The sequence below is a fragment of the Crocuta crocuta genome, unplaced genomic scaffold (assembly GCF_008692635.1).
Source record: "Crocuta crocuta isolate KB4526 unplaced genomic scaffold, BGI_CrCroc_1.0 scaffold26, whole genome shotgun sequence".
Taxonomy (NCBI): domain Eukaryota; kingdom Metazoa; phylum Chordata; class Mammalia; order Carnivora; family Hyaenidae; genus Crocuta; species Crocuta crocuta.
In genome coordinates, this window is record NW_027532249.1 from 12,666,719 (window position 1) to 12,686,168 (window position 19,450).

Below are 19,450 nucleotides of genomic sequence, written 5' to 3' on the forward strand. Positions count from 1 at the left end.
TTATTTAAATTCTAGTTAGGGGTGCCTGGGTGGCTCAGTTCGTTGATCGGCCAACTTCGTCTCGAGTCATGATCTCGGGGTCCGTGAGTTCGAGTCCTGAGTTGGGCTCAGTGCCGACAGCACAGAGCCTGGATCCTGGTTATGTTTAAATATTTATGTATGTATGTATTTATTTATTATGAGAGAGAGAGCCCACAACATGCAAGCAGGCAAGGGGCAGAGAGAGAGGGAGAGAGAATCTCAAGGAGACTTCACGCTATCACTGCAGAGCCAGACATGGAGCTCGAACTGCAAACTTGGAGATCATGGCCTGAGCTAAAGTCGGATACTCAACCAATTGAGCCATCCAGGTGCCCCTACAAGTAACTTTCTTATACAAAATTAAAGAATCTGATAACTATGAGGGACAGTAATGATTTATATATGTGATTGTAAAATTTCTTAATAAGTGACTAAGTAACTTGCCCAGTATCATAGAGATAGTGGGAGTGTGATTTGAATTAAGGTCATCTTACTCTACAGCCTATGTGCTTACCCTCTTCACTTGTAGGATTTCTATAAAAACTGCCTGGCTGTGTGGATAACGGTTAAAGTTTAGAGAGTGGGTGACAACATCTATAAAGTCAAAAGGTAACAGAAAACTGACAACTTACATGAAGTTGTCCTTTTAGTACAATGTCTGGTACACAGTCAATAAATTGGGCCTAAAAAGCAAAAACCTCAAACCAAAACCATCTATACACACAGACCACAAACAGAATGTATCATCTTCATGCTCACCTTTTTCCTATGTCAAATAGCTTATTTTAGTAGGAAAAAAAATTTTATTAGTCTAACTTTGACTAAATTTTGACTTTATAGTCTAAATTTGAATCCTAGTTCTATCATTTATAAACTAGATAAACCTGGGTTGTTGCAGAAAATAGATAAATTGTTCTGTCCACCTGTCCCTCACTCTGAGTTTGCTTGTTTCCATGGTTTCTTGTTCCCCCACCCTATAAATGGAAGTTAGCTGTAGGGGTTTGACTGTATTCACTATACCCATTGGCAGAAATACTTTCTACAGTGGATATGCTTCCTATTGTCTCTTATGAGGAGGCTCATGGTGTCTCATCGCTTGACTGTTAGTGATGCTAAACTTGAGCAGTGGGCTCAGGAAATGTCAGCCTGATTCCTCTATTATAAAGTTCCCCCATTTATTATCATTGAGTAAATGAATTTTGTATCAAGGATTGCAAAGTGGTAATTTTAAAATTCTGTCATTCTTTCCAGATTTATTAGCTGAAATTCATTAAAAATATTAAAACTCTCAATAACCAGGACTATTTGGTTACTCTGAAGTACAGAAAGAGCAGAATAAATATTTCCCTCTTTCCTTTTCCTTTTAGCAGCAATTCACTTAGATGATATGTTTTGGTTGTGTTGTTGTTGTTTTCTTCCAAATGAGGCTCTCTCTTTTTCACCTTGAGTAGTAAAATTATTTTGTGAGTTTTCATATTTTAAATATGCTTCACTCCATTGCATTAGCTCTCTTTTATGTTAATTTCTCTAGTCTTTGGTTTATGGGAACATTTCATATTGACTCATGTCTTTTGACATGATCCATTACCCCTTGATAGCTTCTTTGCTCTCTGTTCAAGGCTCCTCTTGTGTATTTCCTGCCTCATACTTGGAATTGGCTCTAACTTCAAGGAGCTTTGATTCTTTTCAATGGGGAATGGTAGTAGAAAAACACAATAAGGGTACTAGGAAGTGCTTATTGTTATTCAATTGTTATTGCTTCTCAGACTTTTCAGTAGACAGTGCTTGGAAATACAAATCTAAAATATTTTTAAATGAATTATTAGTTTAAAAATATATATACCCATCTACCTTTTCCATAAACTATCTTGCTGTTAAAACTAGATTAACCCTGAAGTAGTATCTTAGATTTTCTTTTAGCATGTACATGATTTTTAAAAAATCAGTGTTTTTCTTGTTCTTTCTTGTCATTAACTGTAATGATTCTTTTCCCCCCATACATTTTATTTTTTTTAATATATATTTTGAGAGAGAGAAGAATAGAGAACAAGCATGGGAGGGACAGAGAAAGAGGGAGAAAGAATCTCAAGCAGGCCCTGATGTGGGGTTCAACCCCACAAACCATGAGATCATGACCTGAGCCAGGATCAAGAGTCAGATGCTTAACTGAGTAAGCAACCCAGGTGCCCCTCCTCCCATACACTTTAAAGTTAATGTCTACCTTCTCCACATAGTTGGTATTAAAAGTTAGCTTTTATAAACACCCCAAGTGTTGTATCTTGAAAATATTTATTCTTGTTCAAAAGAGGAACTTGTTGAGGTAGATGGTTGGGCCAATACAAGTATATCAGAATTGGGGGAAATTATTGGTAATTTGGTAGAAATTATGGTAGAAAGTAGTAGTGGAAACTCCAAATCTTGATGAGAGGTTCTCAGTTTAAGTACTGGAATGATCTGGATTTTCCCTGGAATCTTGAAGCACCAGGAAAAAGTGAAGGGTGTTCACTTTGCAAATCCAGTTGTTAAGTAATAAGCCTGTTTTAAATTATTTATTCAAGGATAGTCATAGAGTTGGGCTTAGCTCACTTCCTATATGATATTTTCCTTTTCCCTTACTATATTATGATATAATACTGTTCATTATTTTAAAAATTAAAAGACACCAATAAGACAAAAAGATAGTTGTTGGTTTTTTTTTTTTTTTTTAAAGTAGGCTCTACACCTAACGAGGGGCTCAAACTCAGGACCCTGGGATCAAGAGTCACATGCTCTATTGACTGAGCCAGCCAGGGGCCCCCCAAAAAAAGATAGTTTAAAAACCACACAGTATCAATAGATAAACGTTATTAACACATTATTGTGTGTACTTCCCAGGTTTTTGTGTTTTTATAAACCCAAGAAAAATTGTGTTTATAAAACTTCAGTAAATTCATATCATATTATTAAGGTCAGAATTTGTTTTTCTTCTGCCTACCTAGATTACGTGGTCTGCCACAGATGGAAAAGGGCAATAGACATTAAACTGTGTTAACTTTTTCAAAAGTAACAGATTGGACTACATCTCAAATCTAGTTTTTTTAAAAAGTCAAGGAACATACACTCTCAGGTTCATTCTTTTTATCATTTGAGTTTTAGGAAACGTTTTCTTGTCCTTAATAGAAAATAAAAACTTTTTTAGACAGGGGTAAATATTGGAGGAAAATAAATTATGTAAACATTCCTAATATTTTAGGGAGTTGATAAGAATGTTTTTGATTTCTAGATTTGTGACATAATGGATTAATGAAACAGGACTGAGTCTTCCAAAATTGGAAGCAATGGGAAGAGAAAGGGTATGGACAAGAGAGTTCTCAAAATCTGGGGATACACAACTCATCCACCAGATGCTTTGGGATCCAAGGGCAGGCCTATGCTTCCTCCCTTATATGTGTGTATTTATTGTTTGTTAAATAATTTACTCTTTGTTTGTCTTTCCCTTTCACCTAATACAGGGAAGTTTGGGGTCTTTTTATTCAGGGGAGGGATAGTGTTTTAAAAATGTATTTTTAATGTTAATTCATTTTTGAGAGACAGAGCATGAGTGGTGGAGGGGCAAAGAGAGAAGGAGACAGAATCCAAAGCAGGATCCAGGTTCTGAGCTGTCAGCACGGAGCCCAACACTGGGCTTCAACTCACAAACTGTAAGATCATGACCTGAGCCAAAGTCAGACACTTAACCAACTGCACCACCCAGGTGCCTTGGTTTTATTTTGTTTTGACTTTTTAAAATTATTGCTCGGATTTGCGCCTATTAGTCCCGTATCTTATGCTACAACTCCTTTTTCAGCCTTGTCTTGCTGCTATGACATATATAGACAAGGACAAATCAGCAAACAAAAAAATGCTTCCTTGGGTTGTTCTGTTTTGTGGTTTTGTGGGGTTAGGTTTTTGTTTTTGTTTTTTCTTCTGGCTTGGCAATTTAGTAATTCTTTATAGACTATCCATTTACCCAATTAGGTCATTATAGTAGACGGTTAAAAGCTGAATGGTCTGAGTGATTAAGATAGCCTAAGAGAGCTGTTGCTGTAGCCAAACTGGTTAGATCCTACTCCTGTCTTTGCCATCTCCTATTGTTTATCCTTAGGCAAGTTCCTTAACTTCCTTAGGCCTCAGTTCTCTTAAAAGGAGACAATAGAGTATTTATCTGGGAGTTAGCAAGCTCTCCATGTTACCAGTATTGTAATTGTCCAAAGTAGAATGTTTCCTTTTACTTTTCTTGACAATGACAGCAAGGACCACCACCACCACCACCACCAGTAATAGTAGTAATGACAGCAGCAACTAATATTATGTCATCTGCCTGTTAGATGCCTACTATTGTGATAGGCAATTCACATATAACTTAGAGTTAACATTTGAAAAATAAAACTATGTATTCTGAAATCTTATCTGATGCTTTAATTGTAAGAAGCGTTTGGGGAGCAAGTGAAAGGAACATTTTCTTCCTGTGTCCTCTATATTTGATAACTTCTATAAAAGTAATTACTACAGGAGCGCCTGGGTAGCTCAGTCAGTTAAGCGTCTGACTTCAGCTCAGGTCATGATCTCATGGTTCATGGATTCGAGCCCCGCGTCGGGCTCTGTGCTGACAGCTCAAAGCCTGGAGCCTGCTTTGGATTCTGTGTCTCCCTCTTTCTCTGACCCTCCCCTGCTCACACTGTCTGTCTGTCTGTCTGTCTGTCTCTCTCTCTCTCTCAGAAGTAAATTTAAAAAAACATTAAAAAAGTAATTACTACATTAATAATACAATAACCATTAACCATGAAACATTTGACAAAGGGGAAATAAAAACATTGCAGATCAAGAAGCGGTTTCCCTCAAATTGTGTTGCTTCTTTCCATTTTCAACAGGAAAAGGAGAATTGGGGAAAGGCCATGGAGCCATTAGGGTACCTGTTTCCCAGGCTACTCTTTTCCTTACTTCTCCAGTCCCTATTCCTAAAGCCTCCAGTGAATGAAGCTGCCTGTTCTATGCTCGCCCTTTTATCTTTCTGTAGAAAAGGGGAAAAGCTAGAACAGAAAGGCACCAAACCACAATGGCGTGGTGGTTTATACTTGATCCCACTTGCATTTTGAGCAATTGATTAGTGGTGCAGAAAGAGCTCATATTATGTACCATCTCTTTCTTAGAGATTTCCTTAATGTCAAAGAGTATCTATTAGCATCTCAGAGTCTGTAGTCCTTAATGTCAGCCAGATATATAAAATATACATATGTATGTAGAAATTGCAAGTTTACTTTCTTGTTGTGTTTGATTCAACAACTGATTTTGAAAAATAGTTCTCCATTATCTGACCTGAAGTTGGATTTATTTACACTGATGCTTAGTGACTGTTATGCTATCTCAGGCACTGGGGGCTCTTTGAGATTCAGAGGAAAGGAAAGCTGGTAGTCTAGGTGGATAATGTCAGCAGTTTCAGTGACCCTAAATGTCTTTTTAATTTTTTTTAATGTTTTTACTTATTTTTGAGAGCAAGAGAGACAGAGTGTGAGTGGGGAACGACAAAGAGAGAGGGGAGACACAGAATTCAAAGCAGGCTCCAACTCATAAGCTGTGAGCCGAAGTCCGACACTCAACCGACTGAGCCATCTAGACACCCCAAGTGACCCTAAGTATTATAGTATATGATATTTTTAAAAAATATCTTTAATGTTTATTTTTGAGAGAGAGAAAGAGCAAACAGGGGAGGGGCAGAGAGAGAGAGGTGCAGAGGATCTGAAGCAGGCTCCAGGCTCTGAACTGTCAGTACAGAGCCTGAGACAGGGCTCAAACTCATGAACTGTGAGATTATGACCTGAGCCAAAGTCAGACACTCAACCAACTGAGCCACTCAGGTGCTCACAGTGACCCTAAATATTACAGCATATGATTTTTTAAAAAAATTTTAAGTGCTTATTTTTGAGAAAGAGAAAGAATGAGCAGGGGAGAGGAAGAGAAAATGAGGAACAGAGGATCCAAAGCAGGCTCTATGCCGAAAGCAGTGAGCCCAATACAGGCCTCAAATTCACAAACCATGAGATCATGACCTGAGTTGAAGTCAGATGCTCAACTTACTGAGCCACTCAGGTGCCCCATATAGCATATGATATTAAGAATACATTGCACTTTGGCTTCTTCCTTGAATACTATCCTTCTTTTGGTAGCATTGAACTGGAGATTTGGTAACATTGAACTTGAACTGTAAAGGGAAAAATTCTGTACTCAGCACTAAAAAATCTGGAGTCAGTTTTATAATTCCTCACATTATCATTATTATTTTAAAAAATGTCCAGTTATGTTTTCATTTGGAATAATCAGTCACTTCCTTTTACTCTTCCAGCTGTTTCCTAGGTACTTCCCATTGTCTTAATCTGAGTTATTGCTAATGCTTTTGTAGCATTATGTATGTCTTCTATGATTGTGAAACTTTATCACCCATTTTTATGTTGATTTAATATTTTTATTCTGCACAATATTTATTTCTACATATACATATTTGTTATATTGCTCCTTAAACTATAAATCAAGATTTATCAAGAGATTGAGATTATGTAATCCTCCATGTACAATTGGGCATTTCTTTATTAAACTAAAAAAAAATCTCTTAGAAAATATAGTTTTCAAGGTTTTCAATGATAAAAGGAAGATAACTTGTTGAGCAGGTGGTAGTTAAGAAGAGGCAAGATTTCCAGGCATTTGGTGCTCTGGAGAAAGGCTAAATGTCCATCTCTGAAGTTATTCCATTGTTCTCCATGGTTAAGAAGTCCCATGGTTAACTGCGCTTGCTAGTAGTTTTCTCCCTTCAGCAAAAAGGAAGGGTGAAACAGCTATTGAATTTGACTTAACTGGTAACACAGCGTATTTCTCCTGCAAACCCACCCTATTTTGATCATGTGTGGTTCTATTAAAAAATAAATTGCTGTTGAGTTAGAAGATTTAAATGTTTATAGCTGTCCTAATGGAGTGTCTTAGAAGGTCGGACACAAAAGTAGTATTTCAGGAGAACTTTATTTGACAGACCTTGTTGATTTTTCTTCTACTTACAATGTTTAATTGCATAGCATACATATACTTTTGTGTATGTACTTTTTGAAAGAAAAGAACCTAGTAATTGAAAGAAATCTAGTTTGTTTTTTCTAGTTTTATTGAGATAGAAGTGACATATAACACTGTATAAGTTTTAGGTGTGCAATATGATGATTTGACATAAGTATATCTTGCAAAATGGTTACTACATATAAGTTTAGTTGATATCCGTCACCACATATAGTTATTAAATTTCTTTTTCTTGTAAAGAGGAACTTCCTAATTTAAATCCATGATATTTAGTTTCTTATTACCTATTTTGAGAAAGGTTGCTAAAATATAATTCCAACTTTTCCTCCAAATCATAGGAACCTCTAGCAAAGCTTTAATAAATGCAGCCATTCCGATGGAAATCTCTGAATATTACTCATTGCTACCCAGAATGATGTAAACAGCCTTCTTTGCTATATAGATGCAACTCAGCAGCTCAGAGCCACCAAAATCTCATATGGAGCTCAAAACTAGAAGTCTGGGAAACCTGATAGTAAGGTTGTATGCATCACCCCTTCTCTGCTTAAGAGTCACTGGATCTTGGCTTCCTTTTCCTGGTGAGCCCAGATGCATGCTTAGGGTCCTTCTCAACCAGTCTTCTAGGACTCCCTTAAGAGAGTCCATCACAGTTGGAATTCCAGATGAAATTTAATATCTGTCCCTCTCCTTGATGGGATAAGTAGGACTATGATATTTTCAAATTGCCTATCTTGAAATGAGATTTATCCAAATTGAGGAGTGTAGGATTTATCCTACTGTAGGAGTGTAGGATTTATCCTCACACAGCTAGATACTGAGTTCTGGTTCTGACCTTTACCAGCTGGGTGATAGTGCACAAGTCGTTTAGCTTCTCCAAGCCTCAGTTTCATTGATGAAGTGAGACAAGGTCCTACCTACTTCCGAATACTAAGGATTAAATAAAATATATTTTTTTAAAGTTTATTTATTTATTTTGAGAGAGAGAGAGTGAGAGTGTACATGAGAGCACAGGCTGGGGAGAGGCAGAGAGAGAAAAGGATAGAGAGAGAACCCCAAGCAGGCTGCCAGCATGCACCTGATGTGGGGCTCAAACTCACAAACCATGAGATCATGACCCGGCTGAAACCAAGAGTCGGGGGCTTAACTAAATAAAATAAAATAATTTTTATAAAGTATTTAGTGTACATCTAGCTCAACAGCTCTCACACTTTTAATCCCAGAATCAAAACTGAGTTTTGTTTATTAGACTATGTTTATTAGAAACTAAGACTAAGAAATGTTTCAAATATATATTAACCTTGAAAGTTAAAAAAATAACCCATCATATAGTCAACATAAATAACATTTTGGGGAAAGTAACTATATTCTCCCAAAAAAGGCTAGTGAAAAAAGTGGTTTATCTTCTTCCACATTCAACTGTTGCAATATTACACATTATACAGCCTCTGAAAAATACTACTGTACACATATGAGAGAATGAGAGGAAAAAAGCAAATACTATCTTAGTAATAAGTTTGAAAAGAGTTTTGAGCTCATGAACCCCAGAAAGGCTCTTGGTGGCCTCAGAACATACGTTGAGAATTGTTGGTATAGCCAGTAGTAAGCACCCAATGAATTGTTGTTATTGATATTCATGGAGATTTTTGTAACTAGCAAGAACTATACAAATATTAGTTATGAGAAGTAAAGGCCTCGGCTTTAGAACTTCTTACTCTATACATTCCTAGAGGGTCTCAAATAAGATTGTGATTCATATTAAGGAAAAAAAGGGGTGCCTGGGTGGCTCAGTCAGTTAAGCATCCGACTTCGGCTCAGGTCATGATCTCACGGTTCGTGGGTTCGAGCCCCATGTCAGGGTCTGTGCTGACAGCTAGCTCAGAGCCTGGAGCCTGCTTTAGATCTTTGTCCCCCTCTGTCTCTGACTCTCCCCTGCTCATGCTGCTTCTCTCTCTCTCTCTCTCTCAGAAATAAATAAAACATTTTTAAAAAGGAAAAAAACCTCATCTTTAAAATAAATACTAATAATGTATAAATGAGTTCTTTGGGTTTAAAAGGCTCAAATCTTGCTTTCAGGAATCTGTCAAATATATTATCACAAAGCTTTCTTTCTTTCCTTTTTTTTTTCCCCAAGAGAAGAATTTCCTCCTATTCTACCAGGGTAAGAAGATCTTAGTAGAGAGAGCAGTACCTATATATTTACTCTAAAAGCACTGATAGAGTTGTTATGGGATCATGGTAGCCCACTAGTGTTAAGGAGGAGGAGTGGCCCCATTGTCATCATGTTAGGCTTCGTGATTGACAGGTCAATCTTGATTTACTGGTCAGAGAATCTTGACTTAAAGCATTTATTACTGTTTGATTCTCAGATATAAGATCCTCTAAAGGGTCTTTTTGAAATGGGTTTGGATTATAAAACCAAAAAGCAAAAGTAATGTAACAGATAAACAAGTTGTCTTAAGTATAGGTAGAGTTCATATATGAGTCTTAACAAGATATATGAATATAGCTTATATCAGCTCTATGTGTACTTTGCAGACAGAGTCCTCTAATTATATAAATTTTCTCCTTTCTTCTTCTTTTTCTTTGGGGGGGTGGTGTAGACCATGGGGAATTCATATGCTGGGCAACTGAAATCTGCTCAATTTGAGGAAGCTCTCCACAACTCCATAGAAGCCTCTCTCAGATGTAGTAGTGTGGTTCCACGGCCAATTTTTTCCCAGCTGTACCTGGACCCTGACCAGCATCCTTTCTCATCTGCAGGTAAGTTTCTCAATCCCACACATTTCTAGATTCCTTTTAAAAGAAGTGGAAACCCCGAATCTGGTGACCTTTTAAATAAATTGATTTAATATTAGACATTGCTAGTCTCCCTGTCCTCTGATATCTTTCAGAACTATGATTTTTCTTTTGGTTATTTTTCCATAAGCATCTTTTTATTAAATTAGCTGTAATTTATTTGCTCACCCAGATGTAAAACCCAAGGTGGAGGATCTGGATAAAGATTTGGTACACCGCTACACTCAAAATGGAAGCCTGGATTTTTCTAACAATCTAACAGTTAATGAAATGGAAGATGACGAAGATGATGAAGAAATGTCTGATTCAAATAGCCCACCAATTCCCTATTCACAAAAACCTGCCCCAGAAGGGTCTTGCACTACAGATGGTGGGTTTCTTTTCTTCCTTCCTTCTTTTCCCCCTCCCTCCCTCCCCCTTCTTTCTTTCTTTCTTTCTTTCTTTCTCTTTCTTTCTTTCTTTCTTTCTTTCTTTCTTTCTTTCTTTCTTTCTTTCTTTCTTTCTTTCTTTCTTTTTTATCAATTCCTCTTTATTGTCTGGCTAGTTTCCAATCGTTACATGTGGTGCTCAAGGCTGGAAACCAGTAATTACAGAAAGGAATGAGGAATGATTATGGTCTCACTGACATTATCTTCTGTGACTTCACAGCAGGTGTCTATAAGAAAGACAGGTATTATCGCTTCATTTTATAGATGAAAAAAGTGAGATTCACAGTGGTTGAATGACTTCTCTGAGATGATATGTGGCAAAAGCAAGCCTAGGCCCAGGCCAGAGCTTTTCCTGTAAGAATGCTGCTATTTCAGGCACATTTTAAGTGTCCTGTCTTCCTACTTCTTTCTGTTCCAACCTCAAAAACATTAATGGAGATATCAGATGTTTTATATTTACCTTTTCCATTTATTTTGAACATTCATGCAGTGTACTGTTATCTGTAGAAGATAAAAATGTACATATTTTGATAATCCCATTTTATTTATTTTGTTAACCTCCACTTCCACTAAGGCTTTAACCACACTTTAAAAAGGAAATCTTAATGTAAAACATCTTCAGTATTTCATGGTTTTGATGAAGTCACAACTTAAAATATACTCTCTTCCTTACATTCAGTATCTACAGTGCTATTTTCTGGCCATCCCAGCCTAATTGGTATGTGGATTCTACTTTATCCATATTAGTCAAAGTACAGTTTTTATACCCAGATTGACTTGGACCTGGGGTGTTTACAATGCATGCAAATCATAGGGGTGAGGAGTGTGGAGGAAAGGGGTAAGATTTCAAGACATTCTTCCTACACAACTTGAATTGTAAATAATTTGGGATAAACTAGAGATTCAAATGTGCAAATCCAGATAAACGAGTTTGCACTGTTTAGAAGTTTTATTATTTCTTGACTTTCTTTTCTTTCTCTCTTTTACTCTCCCTTCCTCTTTTTTTAATTTTTCCTTTCCTTTCTTTTCTTTTCTTTCTTTCAAGAAATCTGATAAGCTGTAAAAAGCTCAAAATCCTTAATCCTATCTGCACTATTTCTTATAAATTTGCTTCCAGATGTGATTGATTTCTTTTGTCCAGATTTAATATTATACATCAATTTACTAATAATTCTTAGTAAGGTAGGCCTTTAAACCTATATGTGTAGCAGGTGACTGGATTAAGTTTTCACTTAGCTGTTTTATATCCTTTGTGCCTTTTATTTATCAGTCAGGTCATACTTAATAGTTAACAACCAAATGTTGAAATTGTGCTTAAAATATTACTGGATTGTCATTGAGAATCTTGTTATATGTAAGAATTAAATAGAACCAGAGTCAAAGCTTTAGAGAATAATTCTGAAATATCAAATTTTATACCAAAAATGGGGGAGGGGCTCCCCTGTTTTTCCTGTGCTCTAAATATGTTTTTAGTTTGCCTTTTGGGGTGCTGACACTGGTATTAGTAACAATCAGGTATGTTTAATGTTTTAAACCAATATATAAACTCAGTGATCTAACAGACAGCAGCTATTTATTGAACTTTAAAACATGAGAACACTACTCTTACCATGAGGCGATTATGTAAAATGTAAGGGGAGAGTAATAGTTAATTTTAGAAATGAAGGGAAAGATATGGAGTTGCAGTTTTTCTGGGGGGATAAACAACTATTGCACCCAAGCATAAATTCAAATTCTAAGACAATCTGAAAACACCAGCCATACATGTAGATTCCTTCTTATAATTAATTGCATGTCCATATTTTTCTCCCTTTAATTTACCTCAAGGTGGCCATTAAAAACAAAAACCATAGTTTGTAATTTGATAGTTTAAATTTTGTCCATAGCTCTTTCAATTTGGTTCATTCTAGGGTAGTTCTAAGAACTATCTCACCCAAAGACAGAACGGTCCTGAAATTTTTCTTGTAGAAATGACAATGAATTAGGGCAATATAAAGCCTGGACTTGTTTTAACATACCACCTTCCCTTCATGGGAAATCCTCTATTTACCTAAGACTTAACGGAAGGTAAAGCTATTTTTAGAGGCAATTTAGATAAGCAGATACTTAATACCTGATGGGCTTCTGGGGGTTACCATTCAGATGTAAATTTTAGTTGCTAATTTCTTATGTAAATTATTGGAATAGTGTAGGTTCCCACCCTGCTGGGAGGCAGTTGATTGTCTAAAGGGGTGAAGGGCAACCAAATTTGAGGCCTCCAAATACTGCTTTGATTACTTTAGTTTGTGTTTACAGCTGTTTCAGTAAACTTTCCCCTCCCCCCACTTAGATTACTCTGTAACCTTCAAGTTGGAGATAATTGGAGAATGCAAATCTGGTTCTGTGAAGTGAAAACGTTAACTATTTTCTTAAGGAAATGCAGATGAAATTTACAAAGAAGAGCCCTCTACCATTATTCCTTTTTTAAAATTAAACTAATTTGCTGCAAAGGTCTTGGGGTTAATGGCAGCATTTCAGTATTACTCTCAGAAAACAAAGCTGTTTAGGGACAAGTTTGTTATTTGTGTGCCCACATCGATAACTTATCTTTCTTTCCTTGCATACAGTAAACAGGCTTAGATCCTTCCTTAGGGCACTTTTCCCAGGTCTTCCTAAAAAAATGTTCTGTCTTTCTTTCAGGATTAGTTCAGATGTGATTCAAAATTACCCTACGGAGTGTAATAAGATATCTTTTCATTTTGTTTGAGTTTTTAATTGAGATTGAGTAATTGATCTTTATTATATTAATAATCTGACATATTTCTAGAGACTAAAACTACCTATTACACCGGGTATTTGGATCCTACAGATCTTCCAATATAATCACATTTCATAGATTTTTTAGCTACCCACTCTTCTTTTCTTTACAGACACGCACAGCTTATTTTTATTCTTTAAGAAAAGGCTAAATATTGCTCTTTGCATAATGTTTTTTTCTTATTTAGGGATCCCTCATAATATATTTTGTATATAATTGGCTGATCTGAATCCCCCCAAAAATTAGGGTTTAGAAGAAACAGATAAAAGGTGTCACAGCAAAAAGCCAGATCTTTGCCAGGTGAGTGTATTTTCAGAATAATTACAAACTCAATGTAGGAACTTCTTGATGTGCAGCCATTTCTAGCCTTGGATTGATTTCTTTTTTGGATTACCCTGTTGCTGGACTCAGCCTTGCCTTCTCTTTCTCTATTTTCTCTCCTCTTAATCAAATTGGCTGAGTGGCTTGTGTTGGCAAGTAACATGAAGGCAAGAAGATAAAATAGGACATTGTAAAAACAGACTTCACTTTTTAAGAATAGCTTTAGATTTAAAGAAAAGTTGAGAAAATAGTATAGAGTTTCTATATATCCCTGCAGTTTCTTCTACTGTTAACATCTTACATTATTATTAATTTTAATAATAATGAAAGTTCATAGTTTATTTGGAATGCTTAGTAGTTTTTTTTTTTTTAACCTAATATCTCTTTTCTGTTTCAGAATCCCTTCAGCATACTAAAATAGAGTTAATTGTTATGTCTTCTTCGGCTCCTCTTGGCTGTGATAGTTTCTCAGATTTTCCTTATTTCTGATGACCCTGTCAGTTTTAGGAATCATTGGTCAGGTATATTCCTCTACTGGAATTTGATGTCTTTTTCCTGATTAGACTGGGGTATGGCTTTGGGGGGAGGAGGATCACGAAAGTAAATTGCCATTTTCATCATATTGTATCAAGGGTACATTCTGTCAACATGATTTATGAGTATTGATATTGACCTAGATCATCTGACTAAGGTACTGTTGTCTCTACTCTTTCCCCCCACTTGCCATACTGTGGGAGAAAGTCACTATGCTCAGCTTACACATTAAGAATGGGGAATTATGCTCCACCTTCTTGAGAGCAGAGTATCTACATAAATTATTTAAAATTCTGCATGGGAATTTATCTTTTCCTCCCCTACTTATTAATTTGTTCAGTCATTTACTTGTATTATTATGCACTCATGGATGTTTATTTTATATTGAGTTATAATTCAATACTACTTTACTTTGTTGCTCAGATTGTTCTGGTTTTGGACATTGGGAGCACATTCAGTTGGTTCCTGTACCCCTTTTACATACTCTTGCCATTGTGGCTTTTTTTAAAATCATAAAATAAGACATTTTCTCTTTTTATTGTCATAAGCATCCCTTCAAATTTTTTTTAGGAGGAGACTAGAAAACATGGTTCTCCTAGGATCCAGTCATTGTTTAATAATTATTACTTTTGACCTCTAGGTGTCCTCATACCAAGGGCTGTAGTAAAAACTATTTGTATTTCTTAATTTGAGTGGACTGTGTAATTTTTTTTTTTTTGCCACAGAAATCACTTCAAAGTCATCTCTCTTCTACAGAAAATCCTGCTTTCTTAAGATATTCTCCACACTGAGTCCTCTGGTATCTCTGTTAAGCCCAGAACAAAAATTGTCCTTTCCCCCTTGATCTCCCTTTGCTGCAACGTACTGCTTTTATTTTATTTTATTTTTTCTAATAGTTTATTGTCAAATTAGTTTCCACATAACACTCAGTGCTCATCCCCACAAGTGTCCTCCTCCATGCCCATCCCCCCTCCCCCCCACATCCATCAGTCCTCAGTTTTTGTCAGCATTCAAGAGTCTCTCATGGTTTGCCTCTCTCCCTTTCCCCCACCATTTCCGCCCTTCTTCTCCCCCTTGTTCCTCTGTCAAGTTCCTCCTAATCCTCCTATACGTGCAAACATAGGGTATTTGTCCTTCTCTGCCTGACTTATTTCGCTCAGCATAACACCCTCAAGGTCCATCCATGTTGCTACACATGGCCAGATTTCATTGTTTCTCATTGCCATGTAGTATTCCATGGTATAGATAAACCACATCTTCTTGATCCATTCATCTGTGGATGGACACTTAGGCTCTTTCCATGTTTTAGCTATTGTTGAGAGTGCTGCTATGAATATTGGGGTACATGTGCTCCTATGCCTCAGCATTTCTGTATCCCTTGGGTAAATTCCTAGCAGTGCTATTGCTGGGTCATAGGGGAGTTCTATTGTTAGTTTCCTTAAGAACCTCCACACTGTTTTCCAGAGGGGCTGTGCAACGTACTGCTTTTAGAGATCTCATCAGAAGGATGCCTGGGTGGCTCAGTCAGTTAAGTGTCCTTGGTTTCAGCTCAAGTCATGTTCCTGTGGCTTCATGGGTTTGAGGCCCACATCAGGCTATGCGCTGGCAGCACGGAGCCTGCTCAGGATTCTCCCTCTCTCTGCCCTTCTTTGCACTATTTCTGTCTCTCTCAAAATAAACAAATAAATAACTTTTTGAAAATAGAAATCTCATCAAAAAAATTATGAATTTTAAGGATCTGTCATCAAGTATGAGGTAGGTGAGTGCCAGTAGACCAAAGATTCAGCCTACTAGTTGGGTAATAGAACTCAGCAAAAAAAGACAAGGAAGAAGTAATAGGAAAGTGTCCTACATCAGACTGAGGGAAGGTGAAGCATTATATGAGTTAGAGATGTTAATGAGGATGAAGAAGCATCTAATTTGGAGTTAAGAAACCTGGGTTTTAGTCCCACTTTCTCCAGTTACTGAGTTTTTTTAATTTGGACCATTTTCTTAAGCTTTATAGTCCCTAGTGTCCTAATTTACATATTAAGTAGATTAGTGTTACCCAATCTTTGACTCACAAATTTCTTTTATACTAATATGTAGTCTTTTGAACTCCTTTTTTTGGAGGGGGGTGCCCAAAAACATATTGGTGCATTTTATATAATTTTATAATTTAGTGAGTGGGGTTGGGATTTAATCTAACTTTCATGTCTAGCAAGAGCATCTTTAGACACATTTCTAAAATGTAACACACTCAGTGCTCCCTGAGCTTTCCATCATTAACCAACAATGTATTATGAGTATATATTAAGCAAAATATCAATACATATGGCTGATAATAAAAAAGTTGTGTGAAAATCAAAGCCATACACTGACATGAGGTTGAAACAAGTGAGTCCTGAGTTCATTCAACTGGTTTCCACTATCCCTCCATGTGTAGCGGGGAAGGCCCTCAGAACATTGTTTTAAAAGTAGAATATTAGAATTATTATTCATTAATTTTTAGAAATTGGTAATGGTAACTATTTGATTTTGACTTATAACTTCAAGTATCATGGAATACCTGTAAGCCCCTGGGAGTTTAATAACTACCTGTTGAGAGATCTTAAGGTTCTATATAGTTCTGATGTTCTAAAAAGCTCATAATAATTTGAAAATTCATACGAATTGGCACAGACTCATCATTTCATCTACTCTACTCTTTCTAATATGGGGTGTGAGTCAGTGTCATAGAAAAGTTGTATTACTACTTCTTAGTGACAGGGAAAGCTCCCTAACCATCTGTTTTCCATCAATAGACAATCATGAACTTCTAATTACTGAATTTATATGCATCTTTTGGGAAGATATATTCCACCTTTTGGAGAAAGTCATGATTAAAGTGCTATTTCTTTTTTTTCCTTTTTTTTTTTTTTTTTTTGAGAAAGAGAGAGAGCGTGTGCGAGCATGTGCACAAGCGGGGGAGCAGCAGAGGGGGAGAGAGAATCTTAAATTGGCTCCAAACTGACTGAGTCACCCCGGTGCCCTTTGATCTATCTTTATATAGCAAACTTCCCATATCTTACATCCCTAAACATTACTGAACTCATTGTATAACACTGCATAAGTTCTCTAACCTCCCTGAGCCTCAGCTTCCCCATCTGTGGAAAGGAATGGTAGTTGTTAAAAGGATTAAATACAATAATTGGTCCAATGGTTAGTACCATGCTTGGCTTATATTAAGTGCTCCATAAATTTTTCTGCCATTGATATCATCATCATCATTTCCCCATTTTCAAACCTGTGAGCTCTGTCATTTAAATGGGGTGGGGGCAGCAAAAAACTTTTAGCGCTTTTATGTATCCATATCTTCCAAAAACTAAACTAAATAATATGACTCGCATGTATAAATGACTGTTTTTCAAATAAATATAGATGATATTGTGACTAATAAAATATAGATTCATTTAAAATTGTTAAAGAATTCACAGTAACATTATGCTTTTGTTTTTCTCAATTCACAAACACTAAAAATTAAATTTGAATTTTTTAGTGTTAAAGGGGACCTGTAAGCTTGAGATGGTTGAACCCCATTGTTTTATCATTTTATTCTTTGTTGACTCCCTCCAATTCCATGATGTCTGCTTGTGAGGTTTGATGAGCTGTGCCGTATGGTAGATTTATGCGCACAACAACTTCATACAATGTTTGAATTTTGTTTTTAATTTCTCTTATACTGACTGATTGCATCCAATTGTTTGTTGGCATTTGGTGAACATCATACTACAAATTGATACTGGAAGAGTTTAGCAGGGTTATTCTCTACTTTGTAATGGCTGATGATGCTGGTCTCCTTAGGTTTGTATGTGGAGATTTAGGTGTCCATCGTTTATCTTATGCAACTCTCTGAGATAGTATTTCTTATACCTGTATTTACCCTCTTTTGGCTGCAAGTGAAACCCAACCCAACTGAAATTAGCTTTAGGTAGAATAAAGACATTATTCAAAGAATTCCTAAGCAAAAGGTTTTACAATCCAACCATGGGAAAGGCATATACAACTGGGTTTCAAGAGTTCACACACTGCTGGAACATTCCCTTGAAGCCTCCTGTCTGCTGACAGACTTCTATCACAAGTCAAGGAACTGAGCTGCCACAGATCAAGCTAAGCCATACACTGTTTGGCTCCATGTTTGGAATTCCTAGAGAAAAGGCTTTGATTGTCCTAGTTTATGTCAGGTGCCCCTGACTAATCAAGTATGGCTGGAAAGGTGGGATATTATGGTGGCCAGCTTGGATCAGGCGCTATCCCCAGTCAGTCTAGAATATCCCCATTCTCCAGGGGAATCACGTGGTTAAGAGTTCAAAGTGGTCTGATTATCTCCCACAAGATGTGAAATAGGTGCTTTGCAGTAGAAAATAGCTGTCCTCTGTAATACTGTTTTGTGATTATTGGTTCCTTATACATTCTTCCAATTAGACTATAATGTGGGCTCTTGGGGGAAGATATAATTGTTCAATTATTATCTATCCCCAGGCCTAGGGCAGCATCTGTTACAAATGATTTTTAATAAATGATGAACTAATTAGTTAGTGTAATATGTTTTGGTTTACAAAGTGGTTATGTAAGGTTTTGTTATGTGTTATTATGCTGCAGCTTACAAAAATGACCTCACAGTTCTGAATTCTAGTTCTGGCCCATTCATTTATGAGCCACCAAACTCTGAGGTGCAGTCTCTTCCTTTATGAAATGAAAGCTTCTTTCTTCTATGACAGTCACCATTTATAGAAGTGAACTTGCTTTGAAAGTATAAAAATATTGTATTACATGCACATAAAAATTACATACATTTTCAAAGTTATTTGTGTATTTATCCTTTGCTTACTTGTGGATCAGAAAATACAATGTCATCAAGGGTGCCTGGGTGGCTCAGTCAGTTAAGCATCCAACTTCGGCTCAGGTTGTGATCTTACTGTCCATGAGTTCAAGCCCTGTGTCAGGCTCTGTGCTGTCAGTTCAGAGCCTAGAGCCTGCTTCAGATTTTGTCTCCGTCTCTCTCTCCCCCTCCCCCACTCACAATCTGTCTTTTTCTGTCTCTCAAAAAATGAATAAATGTTAAAAATTTTTTTTAAAAAGAAAGAAAATATAAAATCATCAATGTTGGCTGAACTTGTCGGAAACATCTTTTTATGTGTTTTCAGCTCCACTCAGGTGAAGGGGACACATATGATAGATTTGTCTTTGAGTTGGAATATATGGACTTTAAATTTAGTCCTGGTGATACCTGGGTGGCTCAGTCAATTGAGCATACAACCCTTGGTTTCAGCTCAGGTCATGGTCTCACAGTTCATGAGTTTGAGCCCCACATTGGGCTCTGTGATGAAAGTGTGGAGCCTGCTTGGGATTTCTCTCTCCCTCTCTCTCTCTCTGCCCTTCCCCCAGCTTGTTTGCTTTCTCTTCCTCTCTCTCTCTCTCTCTCAAAAAATAAATAAATAAACATAAAAAAAATAAAAAG

At 36.6% G+C, this 19,450-nt stretch overlaps 1 protein-coding gene across 1 annotated transcript in view; it reads left to right on the plus strand.

The window, feature by feature from the left end:
- GREB1L (GREB1 like retinoic acid receptor coactivator) overlaps positions 1-19,450 on the plus strand; it is a 282,191-nt gene that overhangs the window by 127,112 nt on the left and 135,629 nt on the right. The window contains exons 5-6 of the mRNA XM_077778190.1: positions 9,696-9,855; positions 10,064-10,261. Coding sequence (XP_077634316.1) covers positions 9,699-9,855; positions 10,064-10,261 — 355 coding nt within the window. The 5' untranslated portion in view covers positions 9,696-9,698. The remainder of the gene's footprint in view (positions 1-9,695; positions 9,856-10,063; positions 10,262-19,450) is intronic.